This window comes from Staurois parvus, unplaced genomic scaffold, assembly GCF_062004578.1.
Source record: "Staurois parvus isolate SC_StPar_1 unplaced genomic scaffold, SC_StPar_1.0 ptg000518l, whole genome shotgun sequence".
Lineage (NCBI taxonomy): Eukaryota > Metazoa > Chordata > Amphibia > Anura > Ranidae > Staurois > Staurois parvus.
The window spans coordinates 121,431-138,863 of NW_028318314.1; the positions used below are offsets into that span (position 1 = coordinate 121,431).

The 17,433-nt window shown below is 46.3% G+C and overlaps 1 protein-coding gene across 2 annotated transcripts in view; it reads left to right on the forward strand.

The window, feature by feature from the left end:
• Nucleotides 1–17,433, forward strand: part of LOC149451826 (deoxycytidine kinase 2-like) — a 196,101-nt gene that overhangs the window by 111,863 nt on the left and 66,805 nt on the right. For both annotated transcript variants that reach the window (XM_089690122.1, XM_089690123.1), the window contains one exon: nt 14,618–14,717. In XM_089690122.1, coding sequence (XP_089546248.1) covers nt 14,618–14,717 — 100 coding nt within the window. The remainder of the gene's footprint in view (nt 1–14,617; nt 14,718–17,433) is intronic.

Here is a 17,433-nt window from a genome sequence, read left to right on the forward strand (position 1 = left end):
GACATGTTAGCTTTGCTTAAGCTGTCCTCACATCTCTTGCGGTTGATGGGTGACATCGGAGGTGGTTATTCTGCTATGAGTGTGTCCCTGCTTATTGGGCTGGAACCGTGAGCGATCTCACACATATGGATATCTGGAGTTTTTACCTGCCTCTGTGTCGCTCGTTGACTGCAGTTCATATAGCCTTAGTCACCATTTGACCTTTACTGGGTAGTGGAGTAACTTAGCCTATGTTTGCGAAATAATTTCTTGTTTAGTTAAGCCGAGTAGTTCCGGTGGACCATTGCGTGGTGTGTCCTACCCGTTACCTAGCCTACGTGTGGGCTTATCTCCCACACCTGATTGTTATTCGTTTTGTGCTGATCTTATTGCGTCAAATGTATATGACCTGTATACAAGATGGTTTTATGTCGTCTTTCTTCCTTGCTTTTTTTTTTTTTTTTCCTTTCCCTTTTCCTGGTTTGTTCTGTGTACACTTTTTTTTTTTTTTTTTTTTTTTTTTTTTTTGTGTTTTCACCCTATCTTTTTCAGGGCTCCCGGGGATTGTGACTGAGGCTTCTTATCGCATGTCTGCTCCCTTCTGGTGGTTCACTGAGGCACTCTTCTGGTAGCGAGGGACTCAAATTTAGTTCTGAATCCTGCTTTTGATAAGTATCCCCCAGAGGACTCTAACCCCTCCCCTGCAGCCAAATCTTTCGCTCAAACCTTACGGACTTATGGCGTGAGCTCCACCCTGGGGGGAAAGACTATACTTATTACTCGCACCCTCATCACTCTCACTCCAGAATTCACCATGCTTTAGTCTTACGAAAACATCTTCCTCTTGTGCGCTCCATCTCTATTCTTACTGTGCCGTGGTCTGACCACGACCCCATTTTGGAGGTCTGTCAATCCCTTCTTTGGAAGCCTTCCTATTCCTCTTGGAGTATGAATGACTCCTTTCTGTCGCTGAAAGAAGCTCAAGCGGATCTTCTGCACAAACCTCTAGAATATTTTCAGCTAAATTTAGGTTCTGTCTCTTCATTGATATTATGGGAAGCGTACAAGGCAGTCCTTCAAGGTCATATTATCCAAGTAGCCTCATGGTGCAAACGGGAGAGGCAGCATAAACAGCGTCAGCTTGAAACAACATAATTAGCTTCTGTGTCATCTCAATTTAAACAATCACCGACACCCTCCAACCGAAGGTTTTTGGACCCGGCCCGCCTGAAATTGGATCTTTGCTTAACAGATGAGGCCGAGCGCTCCTTACGCTGGACACGTTAGAAGTGGTACAGTAAAACAAATAAACCGGACTCTATGCTAGCGCGCAGGTTGCGTTCTTTCACGCACAATCCAAAACTGATCTCTTTTACGTACTCGACATAATGTCCTAACAAGTAATCTTGCAAAGGTGTTGGAGTTTCGGTACCGCCTTGCTAAACTTTCCACAGACCCTACATGGTTAGAACCTTATTCTATCTATGACTTTTTATCTCGACTGTCTTTGCCTACTCTGACTCAAGCTCCATAGAGATTTGATGGACCGTGATATTCAAATATCGGAAATCTTGCGCTGTATTGCCAATTTGAAGACTAGCAAATGTTCAGGACCTGATGGCTACACAGCCTTGTACTATATAAAAAAAAACTGGCTGATGTTCTGGCCCCTTACATCGCAGCCATGTTTAATGCTGTGAAAGGAGTTTCAGCCTTTTCCCGTGATATGCTGACTGCCAATGTGGTCATGATCACAAAACCGGATCGGGACCATTCCTCTTGGGCGAATTAGACCAATCTCTCATCAACGTTGATATGAAAATCCTTACAAAAATTTTAGCTACCCGTTTGAACTCTTTCCTTTCTCGTCTGATCAAAAAAGACCAGGTGGGTTTTGTCCCCTATAGACCAGCAGGGGACACAATCAGACACATTTTACAGTTACAACACCAGGCTTACACTCGCAAAATTGAAATGATGCTCTTATCCCTGGATGTCAATAAGGCCTACAACACCTTATCCTGACTTTACCTCATGTCAATCCTTCGCCATTTTGGCTTTGGTCCCTCTTTCTTGTGTTGGATTTTGTCGCTATATACATGCCCCCAAGCAAAACTCAAATACTATGGTTTTGAGTCCTCAACATTTCCGATTGGTAGAGGAACTAGGCAGGGCTGCCTGCTCTCTCCCATATTATTTATCTTGGCTTTGGAGCCCCTAGCAGAGGCTATCTGTATGCATCTCGATATTAAGGGGCTGGATGTAGCCAGCTCCCAGTATAAGCTGTCGTTTGCGGACGACATAACTGTCTGTTACTAATCCGGGGGTTACTCTGCCCAAATTACTGGTGGTTCTGGACTCCTTCGCTGCTCTTTCAGGTCTCTGTCAACTCTGCTACATCTAAAGCCATGTCTATTACCTTTTCCCCCACGTTACTGGCAACTCTGAAACAATCATTTTTTCTTTTCAATGGCTTTCGGTCTTGCCATACCTGGGGATTAAGATCACCCCGTTTTACGAAGGACTGTATCAGGCTAATTTCCCCTCTGTCTTTAAGGACTTGACGGAAATGTCTTCCTGGGCTCAACTTCCGCTTTCGTGGTTCGGAAGAATGAATGCGATCCATATGACTTATCTCCCAAAATTATGTGTTTCAGGTTTTACCGATCCCTGTCCCTTTTGCATATCTTGCGTATTCATCAATGGAAGCTTCTGTCTTTTCATCTGTGGCTCTTCCCGCCCTAGAATTAATACAAGAATTTTATTTGCCCGCAGGAACGAAGGTGGATTGTCTGTCCAGAATCTTCATGAGTACTATTTAGCGGCAAATATAGTCCCACTAGCCCATCTTCACGCGTCTCGCAATATTCCCTTGTGGGCCACAGTGGATCTGATGGACTCTTACCCGACCCTACTTTCTTCTTTGCCATGGCTTTCCCTGTTTGTCACCCTTCACCTCCTTAGTCCGACATTAACACATACGCTTCAACTTTAGGACTCCATTAAATATTCTGCCGGTCTTATTTCTGCTCACTTACCCTTGATGCACCTATTCTACAACCCATTGGTTCCCCCGGGCCTTGACAATCCTGGCCAGTTTGCATGGTGGCCAGCCCATGGCTTCAAGGATGTACACTCAATGCTCTCTTGCCTGGATACTCACTTTTGCGACTTTGTGTTCTTCACATGATATCCCATTGAGGGAACATTTTAGCTATCTCCAACGCCATCACTTTCTTACTACATTATTACGAACCCATTCGGGTCCCTGTAGGCTGACTCCCTTCAAAAGTCTTTGCAGGCACAGCCCTCATGCGCCAAGGTTGATCTCCCTTTTCTACTCTATCATTTCTTATAGGACTCCCCCGGTTCGCTCCTATCACCAGCAGTGGCAATTGGAACTCGGGGGTTGTCTAGATCAGCAAGACTGGCGGATCATGACTCAAGCATTGTCTAAATCAGCAATGGGCAAACTACGGCCCGGCGGACCTTTTAATCCGGCCCGCGGAGCTAGGCTCCTCTCACAGTCCGCCCTGAAGACCGGTGTAGCATGAAAATCTGTCTCCTATGAGGATCTGTCCCCCTCGACGTATCTGCGCATGTGCCGGAGATCGCCGATCGGCTGCTAATGCCTGAAACTGGCACATGCGCAGATACGTCGAGGGGGACAAATCCTCATAGGAGACAGATTTTCATGCTACACCGGAACGGCGCGGGACACGGCGAGAGGAAAGGTAAGTGAATTGACACAGGGGGGACTTGGACTTAATATGGGGAATGAATTACTATATGGGGGGATGAATTACTATATGGGGGGATGAATTACTATATGGGGGGATGAATTACTATGGGGGATGAATTACTATGCTTACTATGGGGGAATATTACTATACTTACTATGGATGACACATACACATCATTCATCTACTCTTGGTCCGGCCCCCGGGTCCAATATATGAACCCATTGCGGCCCTCAAGTCAAAAAGTTTGCCCACCCCTGGTCTAAATGCTTGAGGTATGTTATTTATACTAGAAAATGCCTACAAGGTCCTCTATAGATGGTACTATATGCCTGCCCGACTGGCTCGTTTTATTCCCTCTTATTTTCCGACTTGCTTTCAGGGTTGTCAACAAATGGCCCATATTTGGTGGACTTGGCCCAAAGTGTGCAGACTATGGATTAGGGTCTATGCCCTTCTCTGCAGTATGCTACACACAGATATTAAGCGTAACTCATATGAGGCACTATTTTTTAAACCACTAGTAGGCCTACTCCATCCTGAGCGGCAGTTATCATCACATCTATTTATGGTTACCAAATTGACGATCGCGAGAGCTTGGAAAACCCCTCTTAGCTTTTGAAGCCAGTAAGAATCGGATGAATTTTATAATGGTTAATGAGAAGCTAACAGCTATGCTGTTAGACACCCACACTAAGTTTCTGCAGATCTGGCATCCTTGGATTGATGTGGCTCAACCGTCTAGATTTGATCAGACCCTCCTGTCGATATAAGATTCTCCTGTGCGACACCCCTCCCGAGCCCTTTCTTTGTCTTTACTAGTCTTGTGCCTTCTTTCTCTGCTTTTCTTTTTCTTTCCCTTTCTTTTTTTTCGTTTGTCAGTTTTTATGGTATATGCACTGATTGCAATACCCCTAGAGAGTTGTGCCTGTAATGTCTTATACACCGGTCAGACTTTCTCGGAAGCCCCTGGTGTAGAGTTCCAATGTGCGTCTAGTGAGACTTCATGCTCAGCTTTTCCTATCATCTGTATGCGACTTTGGTGACTATCCTTGGTCTTTGCCCACCAGCTCATTGGTTACTATTTGCTGTTAAGCGCAATTTATAGGGTTTTATTCCATCCCAATTAGAGATTTTATTTTTCTACTACGCTTCTCTCCATGTCAATATTTCATTGCATTTGTTATGTCCTTCATCAACAGAATTGTACACCTTCCTTTTTTGTGTCAATGAGCTTGTCTCTGACTGTTTCTTTGTTGTTGTGCTGTCTATAATAAACTTAATTGTAAAGAAAGTATTGTGGTTAGATGAGACCAAAATCGAGCTCTTTGGCATCAACTCAACTCGCCGTGTTTGGAGGAGGAGGAATGCTGCCTATGACCCCAAGAACACTATCCCAACTGTCAAACATGGTGGTGGAAACATTCTGCTTTGGGGGTGTTTTTCTGCTAAGGGGACAGGACAACTGCACCGCATCAAATGTACCTTCAAATCTTGGGCGAGTACCTTCTTCCCTCAGCCAGGGCATTGAAAATGGGTCGTGGATGGGTGTTCCAGCATGACAACGACCCAAAACACATGGCCAAGGGAACAAAGGAGTGGCTCAAGAAGAAGCATATTAAGGTCCTGGAGTGGCTTAGCCAGTCTCCAGACCTTAATCCGACTGAAAATCTGTGGAGGGAGCTGAAAGTTTGAGTTGCCAAACATCAGCCACCAAACCTTAATAACTTGGAGAGGATCTGCCAAGAGGAGTGGGCCAAAATCTCTTCTGAGATGTGTGCAACTACAGGAAACGTCTGACCTCTGTGATTGTCAACAAGGGATTTGCCACCAAATATGAAGTCATGTTTTGTGAAGGGGATCAAATACTTATTTCCCTCATGAACATGCAAAGCAGTGCATAATTTGTTAGACATGCATTTCTTTTGAATTTTTTTGTTGCTATCCTGTTTGTTACAATACACCTACCATTTTATTTTTAGACTGATCATTTCTTTGTGTATATATATATATATATATATATATATATCTCTATCTTTTTTTTTTTTTTTTTTTCCCTTTTTTTTGTCTTATGTGGGCTGAATGGGGGAAAAAAAGAGAACCTAACAGATTCCTCTGTTCACATTGGTCGATGTGGATGAAAAAGTTTCTGAAAAAATTTATTTTTTTAAATATATACCAAAGCATAGGGGCCATCCACTCACTGGCCACCCCAGGCCCCCAAGCTTGGGCATATATGCTTTTTTTTTTTTTGCACACATTTGTTTATTCTGAAAGCAACAGGGTCTTGCTCTCAGAATATACATAAGCCAGTGCTGCAGCTGAATGGCATTCCTGTAAAGAAAATAGCAATGGTTGACAATAAAACCGTACCAATAAAACAACTTTATTTTATAATATTTTTTGGCACATATTTCAATACATATGCTGACGCATAGTGGCCATCCACCCTATGCCCCCATGGCATATATGCTCTTTTTAAATTGCGGATGAGAAAACTTATCTAACAGCGCTGCACACACTTGCTTATATTCTTGTCAAGGTCCTACCTTTCCTCAGAGCTTGTGCATCTCCATGTGCTGGCATCCATCTTTGCTTTCTGCAAAGCATGGTGGGAACCTTTATGCCTTCAGGCTTCTGCAGCTCCTCCTCAGAAGGGTGTGGTTGATCACATTTAAGCCTGCTGTCTGCAAGTGCTCTCTGCATTCGTGTGCTGTATGTTTCCTTGTCGCAAGCTCTTGTGCTGTTCTCATTGCTCTCCTGGTAACTGACTTGGCTTGGACAAGACTATTCGCTGCTTTAACCCTTTACCTGACCTCCTGTTTCTGAACCCGGCCCGTGACCTGAGTATTCTTTGCCTACCATCTAGTACTGTCTGCTCCATTGTTATTGACCCGGCCTGTCCGACTACGCTACACGTGTCCCCATCTAGCTCCCACCAGCTGTACGCCATTGGCGGCAGTCATTACCGCAGCTGGGGTTACTCGGGGGCCACGACCTGGTCTCAGGCTGCGTCAAGTCCATCCCCACCATCAGGGGCTCTGAAGGGTAGCCTGGGGCTTAGACTCCGCGCCCTGAGGGACTCTGGTCTGTGGGTAGTGGCTGTCGTTAGTCGCTGCGTGACCTTTCCATAGGCCTTCCTGCCCATTCCATCGTTCCTGCCCTGACATTACACGAATGCCATGAATCCTGACGGTGCAGATACGCCTTCGATCCCCATGTTACTCGCCAGACTTGACCAACAGGATCGCTTGTTGGATCAGTTCCCTCAGGCGTTGCAGGCTCTGCTTGCACGCACAGCGCACCTTACCCCTGGGGTTATCAGGTTGGTTGTCACTCTGGTGGACGCTCCCACTGCTTCTCCGGTTGTTGCGCCTACCTCCGCAGCTGTTGCTGAACCTGCGGTACCCAGAGGTATGACTGGTTCTGCCCCTCTTCCACAGCGCTTTGGGGGTGAACCGAGTCAGTGTCGTGGTTTCCTTAACCAAGTGGGCATTTTACTTTTGAGTTAATACCCCACGCTTTCCCTACTGAGAGGGCAAAGGTGGGCTTCCTAATCTTGCTACTCTCTGATAGGGCCTTGGCCTGTGCTAATCCCTTATGGGAGAGGAATGACCCGGTGATTCACGAATTTACCCGTTTCGTTGCCTCCTTCCATATGGTATTCGACGTGCCTGCTCGCTCCGCTTCTGCTGCCAAGCTGCTTATGTCCATGCATCAGGGTTCACGAACCGTTGCCGAGTACGCCATTGAATTTCGTACCCTGGCGGCAGAGGTGGGTTGGAGCAATGAGGCTCTGGTGGCTGCTTTCTCTCATGGTCTCTCAGATGCGTTGAAGGACAAGATTGCAGCTAAAGAACTGCCTGTGGAGCTAGAGGCACTCATCTCCTTCCTAATCTTGATCGACACCAGGCTCAGAGAGAGGCCTTCATTTAAGGAGCGTCTGTGGAGGTCTCCTAACCGTTTGTCGCCTACGTTTTCTGTCCCACCCGTGCCTCCCTCTCCTCCCACGCCTCCTGGGGATGGCTTGTCTGGTAGTGAGCCCATGCAGCTGGAATTTGCTCGCCTTTCCCAGGGGGAGCGGGACTCTCGGCGTCAGGAGGGTCGCTGCCTGTACTGTGGTCTCGGGGGACGTGTTCGGCAGTCCGGTCCGTCCGGGAAACGCCCGCACCTGAGATCCTGTCGGGGGCAGATCTTGGGTGGAGTTTCCTTGTCCCCGGTTTCCCATAAAGATGATAAACCGCTTATCACCATTGTCCTGTCTTGGGCAGGAGGCTCAGTGACGGCTCAGGCGTTGGTAGACTCTGGGGTCTCGAGGGCGATAGATGGCAGGCCCTTGCAACCGTCGCAGGTTACCCACGAGATCCTGCCGGTGGAAGTAGCTATTGGGGCTGTTCACAGGGAGTTGGCCTGTTTCCAAGTAATTGCTTCTCCGCACTACTCTGTGGTTTTGGGCTATCTCTGGCTTCAGAAGCACAATCCGACCTTTGATTGACGATTGGCCGAGATTCTCTCATGGTCACCCACAGTGTGGGGCCAGTTGCATCCATGGTCCGGTTAAGGTGTTGTGCACCTCCTCAAACTCTGTGTTGCCCACTGAATATGGGGAGTACCTGGACGTGTTTGACAAGGTGCGCCCCGGTGCTCTGCCTCCTCATCGTCCATACAATTGCGCCATAACCTTACAACCCAGTGCCATTACACCGCGTGGCAGGCTGTATCCTCTTTCGTTGGCAGAGAATCAGGCCATGGAGGAGTACGTTGCGGATGCGCTTTCCCAGGGGCACATTAGCAAGTCTACTTCTCCAGCAGGAGCTGGGTATTTTTTCGTGAAAAAGAAGGGCGGTGAGTTGAGACCTTGCATTGATTTTAGGGGTCTCAACCGAATCACGATTAAAAATGCTTATCCTTTTCCGTTGATTACCGAGTTGTTTGACCGCCTCAAGGGAGCAACGGTCTTTACTAAACTCAACCTTAGGGCTGCCTACAACCTCGTACGGATTAAGGAGGGTGACGAGTGGAAGACCGCGATCAACACCAGAACCGGCCATTATGAATACCTGGTTATGCCCTTCGGGTTGTGTAATGCACCCGCGGTCTTCCAGGAGTTTATCAATGATGTCTTTTGTGACTTGTTGCAGCAGTGCGTGGTGGTTTACTTGGACGATATCCTGGTTTACTCTGCGTCTATGGAGTCTCATATCCAGGATGTTAAGCGGGTGCTGCAACAGTTGCGTGAGAACTAGCTCTTCTGAAAGCTCGAAGTGTGAATTTCACCAATCCCAGGTTGCCTTTTTGGGCTACATCATTTCTGCGGTGGGTTTTTCCATGGACCCGGAGAAGGTTTCAGCTGTTCTGCAGTGGCCTCGTCCCAGTGGTCTTCGGTCCATTCAGCGCTTTTTGGGATTCGCCAACTATTATCGGAAGTTTATCAGGAACTTCTCCACGCTGGCCAAGCCTCTCTCAGATCTGACCAAGAAGGGCAGTAATCCTCACGAGTGGCCACCCCAGGCCATCTCCGCTTTCGAGGCCCTGAAATCTGCCTTCGCTTCGGCCCCGATTCTGTCTCATCCCAATCCTGGGTTGCCTTTTGTCCTCTAGGTTGATGCATCTGAGACGGAAGTAGGCGCCCTGTCTCAGCGTCGGTCACCCGAGGGACCCCTACTTCCTTGTGGGTTCTACTCCAGGAAGCTTTCCTCCGCAGAGTGCATCTACTAGATTGGAGACAGGGAGTTGTTGTTGGCCATTATTCAGGCTCTCAAGGAATGGAGGCACCTGCTTGAGGGTTCTGTGGTTCCGGTTCTCATTCTCACTGACCACAAGAACCTGACGTATCTCTCGGAGGCTAAGAGGTTGACGCCCTGTCAGGCCAGATGGGCTCTGTTCTTGTCACATTTTAACTGTGGTCTCCTATTTGCCTGGCTCCAAGAATGTCAGGGCTGATGCCTTGTCGCGGCAATACTCTGAGCTGTCCAGGGAGGACACCTGAGCCAACCTTGGTCATTCCTCTAAACCAGATCCTGGCTGCCATTCATACCAACCTGACTTCTCCCTTGGGGAGCAGATTTTGGCAGCTCAAACTAATGCTCCCCCTGAGAGACCGGCTGATAGATGTTTCGTACCTGAGGGATTGCGTACCCGCTTGCTGCGTACCTACCATAATTCCAAGACTGTTGGTCATCCTGTTAGGAACCAGTTGTCCTGGGTCGTTTCTCAGTTATTCTGGTAGCCATCTCTCCGTTCTGACATCGCCTCATATGTAGCGGCATGTTCTGTCTGTGCTCAGAATAAATCTCGGCATCTTCCATTGGGCCTTCTGCAACCCATTCCCAATGGGGAGCGCCCCTGGTCAAACCTTGGCATGGATTTTATTGTGGACCTTCCTGCGTCTCAAGGCCATACGGTCATTCTTATGGTCATTGATCATTTTTCCAAGATGTGCCATTGTGTCCCGTTCAAGAAATTGCCGACTGCACAAGAACTGGCTATGGTTTTCGCCAGGGAGATCTTTCGCTTGCATGGGTTGCCCAAGGTGATGGTCTCGGACCGTGGGAGCCAGTTTGTGTCCAGGTTCTGGCGCGCCTTCTGCTCTGTTAGGTATCGAGCTTTCCTTCTCTTCGGCCTACCACCCGCAGTCCAATGGGGCTGCGGAGCGTTCCAACCAGGCCCTGGAACAATTCCTTCGTTGCTATATATCAGATCATCAGGACAATTGGGTCGATCTCCTGCCATGGTCAGAGTTTGCAAGGAACTCGGCCGTCAACTCCTCCCTCCGGGATGTCCCCCTTCATGGCCAACTATGCGTTCCAACCCGCTGTATTGCCTGAGTTGTTCTTGCCACAGGACATTCCGGCTGTGGATAACCACCTGGCTGCCCTGCGCTCCTCATGGGGGCAGATCCAGAGTCCTTGAAGGACTCAGCACAGTGCCAGAAGCTCCAGGCTGATCGTAGACGGTTGCCGCTCCTTCATACCAGGTCGAAGATCGGGTGTGGTTGTCCACTCACAACCTCAATCTTCAGGTACCCGCACTGAAACTGGCCCCCGTTTTGTTGGTCCTTTCCGCATTCTCCGCAGGGTGAACCCGGTTGCCTATGCCCTTGCTCTTCCTCCTGGGATGCGTATCTCCAATGTCTTCCACGTATCCCTGTTGAAACCTCTGGTCTGTAATCGCTTTACTGCCTCTCGGCCTCGTCCTATCCGGGTTGACGGTCATGAGGAGTATGAGGTGAGCCGCATCCTGGACTCTCGGTTGGTCCGCGGTCGGGTGCAGTTCCTTTTCCATTGGCGTGGTTATGGTTCCGAGGAGCGTTCCTGGGTTCCTTCTGCGGATGTTCATGCTCCTGCCCTCCTCCGCACTTTTCACGCCCGATTTTCCTCAGAAACCTTTTGTTGAGCCGGGGAGGGGCCCTTGAGGAGGAGGTACTGTCAAGGTCCTACCTTTCCTCAGAGCTTGTGCATCTCCATGTGCTGGCATCCATCTTGGGTTTCTGCAAAGCATGGTGGGAACCTTTATGCCTTCAGGCTTCTGCGGCGCCTCCTCAGAAGGGTGTGGTTGATCACATTTAAGCCTGCTGTCTGCAAGTGCTCTCTGCACTCGTGTCCTGTATGTTTCCTTGTCGCAAGCTCTTGTGCTGTTCTCGTTGCTCTCCTGGTAACTGACTTGGCTTGGACAAGAGTATTCGCTGCTTTAACCCTTTACCTGACCTCCCGTTTCTGAACCTGGCCCGTGACCAGAGTATTCTTTGCCTACCATCTAGTACTGTCTGCTCCATTGTTATTGACCCGGCCTGTCCGACTACGCTACACGTGTCCCTATCTAGCTCCCACCAGCTGTACACCATTGGCGGCAGTCGTTACCGCAGCTGGGGTTACTCGGGGGACCACGACCTGGTCTCAGGCTGTGTCAAGTCCATCCTCACCATCAGGGGCTCTGGTGAAGGGTAGCCTGGAGCTTAGACTCCGTGCCCTGAGGGACTCTGGTCTGTGGGTAGTGGCTGTCGTTAGTCGCTGCGTGACCTTACCATAGGCCTTCCTGCCCTAACAATTCTGAGAGCAAGACCCCTGTTGCTTTCAAAATAAACAGATTGGTGCTGCAGCTGAATGTCATTCCTGCAGGTACAAACACAATGGTTAACAATAAAACCGTACCAGTAGAACAGGAACTCCATAACAAAAAAAACTATTTTGGATGTTTAAAATGTTTTCTCTTTTTTTTTTTTTTTTTTTTTTTTTTTTTTTTTTTTAACTTTTAACCAGATTAGGGTCTCTCAAAATGCTATAGCCAGTTTCCTGACCACCTAACATCTTTGAAGACCCTGTGGAAATATGTGCCCTGAACTGTGCCCTATACTAATACTCCACTAGTGTATGGTAGCGACGGAAGCAGTCCTTGAGGCAGAAACCAGGTTGGTCAGGACAGGAGGGACAAAAAAAAGCGTGTGTCACGCCTAATTCCGTGTCTGCTACAGCACAACCTCTTTTTTGGGGTGTCCTTTGGGTTGGGGTACCAGGAAAGGCATTGGGAAAATGCCTCTCATGCAGTTGGCTAACTGCATCTGGCTATAGCACCTTCTGTATACAAAAGAGCCATGATAACTTCCTGGAATTTTCGGAAGGATCCACTACGTCCAGTTGCTTTGTAAAGTTCAAAAACATATAGAGCCAATTTGAAATAAACACTTTTTTTTTTTTGTACCAGTTTCTGGTTTTTCAGGAAACTAAGTAAGGCTTCATCATCTGTCCATTGAAGTCCACCCCTCCCATGTTAAGAAATTTGGATGGTCATGTCTGTGTGAATGGAAGACTGGACAAAATCATCCTATTTGCCCTTCCACTTCACTGCAAGCAATTCATTTCTCAAGCAGGCTTTTTCCCTCTTTCTATGATGGGTATTTACAAGCCGCTGGGGGAAGTCCCGGTGATTAGGTCGTTCCAGTTCCAAGACTGTACAAATGTCTAAATAGTGGCACGCTTGAATAACAATTGTCCATGTATAAGTGGTACCCCATATGGAAAAAGGATGACAGTCTCAAACTATCTTGCCACTACTACCCATGTAGTCTGGGCATCCGGGGAGCTCCACGTGACTTTTCCCTCCTAAATCCAATACTTACATGTATAGCCTGTTGCCCTCTCACAGGTCTTGTACATCTTGACCCCTCTGGCACGCTTGCTGGGGAGAAATTGTTGTTGGAATGCAAGTCGGCTAGAAGAACTGAGGGACTCAACACAGATGTTTTGCTGGGGAGTATAGACATCTGTAAATTTTTTGTTAAGGTGATTTACGAGGGGCCTAATTTTAAGGAACTGGTCAAATTCAGGGTTACCCCAAGGACAGTGTATTGTCATTTAAAATGCATAAAACGCATTATACTCTCATATCTATGCCCGGCCATGGCAGCAGAGAACAGGGGCATATGATGAAAAAGGTCTGTGGACCAATACAGCCACAATTTTCTTTTTTTTTTTTTTTAGTAAAGTTTTAAATTCGGAAACCATAATTTTTGGTTTCCATGCAAATGGTCACATCCGGAAGAACACTAGGGGTTCTACGAGCTTGTGTTTGAATTCTTGGTGGCTGCGAGACACTACTTGTGCTAGTCACTGCACCAGATTGTACTGCACTTATTGGACTTGTTACATCACCAAGTGATACTGCAGTGCTGGTATGTGAAAGACCAAGATGTACTAGGCCACTGGTGCTTTCCAGTTCAGCAAAAGGTAGAGCGGAACTAGTACTGGCACTCTGCTGCATATGAGAATCATCATGCGGTTGTAACATCTCAGCAACCTGGGAACAGGGTTGGGTCTGAAGCCATCTGTCAGTGTGCCACAGGTTTGTATTCTGAGGCAGATTCTGTCATTGAGGCTTCCCCTTCGCTCTCATCTGACATGCTCAGAATCCTGTTGGATTCTTCACTATACTACCTTTGGACATTTTGGCCACTAAATTTATAGGTACGACTCACGGGAAAAAGAGCACCTGGCTGTCGGGGACTGCTTGAACCGCTACAAAAAAAATTGCCTGCAAGTGCTAACAGAGATAAGGCTTGTTTCTGCGAACACTGCGGTTTTGTGTGCAATATATCACATGACCATGCACTTGCTGGGGGGAAACATAGGGGCTAAACGCACTTGCCAGGGCTGATCCTGCTAATGCTGTGTTTTTTAGGACACTATACTAATGTGAACGCTGGTATAGTGCTGATCTGATATTGATCTGTTCAGACACTATACTAGCAATGGAGGTTTGTGTATGTGAGCATGTTCCTGGCAATTAAGGGGTTACATGTGATGACTGATGTAGTGACAAGCAATCTTGAAGCTATATGGGAGGGACGCTAACGCTATCTGAAGTCGCCAGTGAAACTAATAGTGATCAGTGTAAAAAAAAAAAAAAATCTGTACACTGTACTAATGACACAGATGAGAGGGCAGTGAAGGAGTTAACTAAGGGGGGTGGGGGGCAATCGAGGTGTTGAATGTGTCCTAAAAGTGTTATAACTGTAAAAGTGTGCTGCTTTTACTCACTGTCTTTCTTCTCTCTCTGGGACGGAATGTCAGGAAAAAATCAGGAAAAGGGTAAATTCTTTTTCACAGCACTGTACATTTAAAACCTATATGCAGTGATTGAACCAGAACAAAGATATACTTTATAAAGAAGTTAAAATAATGGTAAAAGAAGTATAGTGGAAAGTGCACTTCTCAATGACAGTGTCTCACTCAATTTTCAGTATTTTATTCATATAGCAAAAAAATAAACCAGGTGTGATTAAATACCATCATAGGAAAGCGCTGTCTGTTTTCATATATTGATATTGGTTTCCATGCTTGAAAATAAAAATGCCTTTAGTTCAAATACTAACTGTATTTCTGATGTCTTCTATCACCAAATAGACTGGATTTCGAGTCTCTCCGCCATACACCAGTGCTTATTCTTGACGTAAATGAAGACTTCAAAAATGACAAGATTAAACAAGAAGCATTACTTGACAAAGTAAGGATCTGGAAGTTATTAACTAATCTTGCTTTGTTTGGAAATATGCATGTATACTGTTTGTTAAATAAACATCATACTATCATTTATATTGTTGATACTAGAGCTATTAAGGGATCGCATTTACTGTAATGGTGGAAATCTTTGCCACATGTGCACTTAATTTGAAGGAATTTTACAATCTCTAGGTGTCTTGCCACAGCAATGTTGGCAAAATATATTCTAGGCCCAGTTTTGGTAGAAGTCATTAAACTACCTGCATTAGTTTGAATGGAAACCAGAGCATGCTGTCCGTGGTTGCAACTTTGGGTCTGTCACTGCAAAGTTAATGTGGTGTTTTTTTGTTTTTTCTTTCTCATCTTTTGAGTTGTATTTGAAGGCTGGGTCCTGTAACAAGCTGCTCCCTAAACCTTACTTTACAGGGGGGATGGAAGTAGACGCTGTGGATTGTCTGAAAGAAAGGGGGGGGGGAGAATCTAATGGAACCAGACCCCAACTGCACTTGGGTATTTCCGTTAAACTCCCGCTTCCCTGTCCGAACACAGATCCATGGACATCACCGCTGACCAAACAAGACTAGACAACACCAGTCTGTCTGAACATGGAACTCTTTTTATTTTAAATTCAAACAGGCTTTTTATACAATACACACTGAGACTGATCACATGATCATATGCAAAAGCAGCTATATACAGAAATAGACTTCACACTCTACACAGTAAGTTAATTAGGTTAGCTAGCTGGGTGATCTAAACAAAAGGTGAATGGGGATTCACACCTTGACAATGGTTGGATAAATTAGGATCTCACTAAAGAGCAGATGGTCCTGCTCCTTCAATTCACATGTCTAGTTCAGAATCAACAACCAGGAATAGTCTTCATATAGCTGATAAATATTACTGTCACATCTGAAGTAATTCCAACCACATTCTCAGCGTCCATTAGTCGTCCTGTGCCCCTAAGAGACACAGGGTGACTTACACATAATAGGGATATGGGGTGCTAAGACAGGGGTCGCCCCCACCTCTCCAAAGTCAGCTGTGCTCCATGAGCCCCCCACCCAAAGTGATTCCCGTCACAGGGGATAAAGAAGCTTTGAGAGCGATGAGATTGTTTGTTTGCTTCAATTGCTATATTTCTTAATGATTAAGCAAGCCTCAAAGAGAATTATTGGCTATTCAAAAAGGATACTCCCATAGGTGGATCCAACATCGATCCAATGCTACATCTGTCCCCTGACAGCTCTGCACTGAGAACTGAGCGATCAAACATAGTTTGATCACTCGGTTCTCTCTGCTTTGAACAGAGAGCTGTGACTGTCCGTCATCGGCTTTCTGTTCTGCCCTTCCAGCGCTCATTGGATCTCTTGGCTGTGGAGGGAACGAGAGCGGCTGGCTCAGGCTCTCAGTGGTTCATTGAGAGGCTAAGTCAGGTGCCGGTCCAGGCTTCTGACTAGATCCCAACCGTATGTTCAGGATCTTTTCAAAGCCTGGACTGGCTTTGTGATATCATCTGACAGCGAGCTTTACAAGAGTGACAACGGGTTACAAGAGTTCACAATGAACTGCACTTCTGTGATCCATAGGAGAAATATAGCTTAAAATAAAAAAAGCTTTGGATATACTTCTCCTTTTAACCTCAGTGCCTTTTTATTTATTTTTACTTTAAACTTTTAAAGGGTTAAGGTAGGCTTACTAACTGTAAGTGCTAACTGCAAAACTGTACTTCTCATACTGTTTAGTCTCCTTTTTGTTTTAATGTAAGGTAGTTGAATTTTTAATACATGCCGACGTGTGCTCCCACCCATTCAACAAACTTTTTGGAATGTCAGTTTTTGCACTGCATAGGATGTAACTTAAAGCAGCCATACTTTTGAGAACAGCTGCACAGGACAGCAGAGAGTCGTGAAATGCAGTTCTAAATACTGTAGAAATACTGTAGTATGCTTTAAGCTGGCAGTGCAACATGTGAAGTAAGTCATATGGTGCTTTACAAGTCTTGGGATGTGGTCTGCAGGGGCAGAGCTGTGTCTCTGAACACTCCTGCAGGGGTAGGTCCAATTGTGGAGGGAGAAGCCAGGATGGGCTTTGACCCATTTTACTCATGTCTGCAGAGTCTAAGTGGTGGTTACAGGGGAAAGCCCTTTAGACATTAATTCCGAAGGTGAAATTCCTAAACTTTTTGGGTGTATAGGTGCTAGTTACCATCCCTCAGATGGTTGTGGCTTGGAGCTGGGATAGCGCCAGGAAAAACTTTAATCTTGTGGCATTACATGCATTGACGCACATTCTATAGACACTAGTGTGCCTGCACAACCTTTTGTCAGCTGCATCCTAGTTTGCTTGGGCGATCACTGGTTCTACATGGTCTTGGCGCTTACTAAGTCTTTGGCGCCTTATTCTTAAATAACTTACCATGGCCGTGTTCCCTGCTTGTTCATCCTTCTGGCCACGTCCTTTGAGTGACAGGAACTCCTGGCTCTCCTCCACTGGCACTGCCATCTTAAAGCAGTATTAAACACAATAGCTAACATTCATTACTTTTCCTAATTCTTCGATGTGGTGGCTGCATTCTTTTTTTTTTTTTTTTTTTTTTTTTTTTTTTTCTTTAAGGCTTGCTTTTTTTTTTTTTTTTTTTTTTTTTTTTTTTTCCACCTGGTTATCCAGCCAGTAAGTCTTTTTTTCATCAGAATGAGCTGTTATGCAGCTGTTTCAGT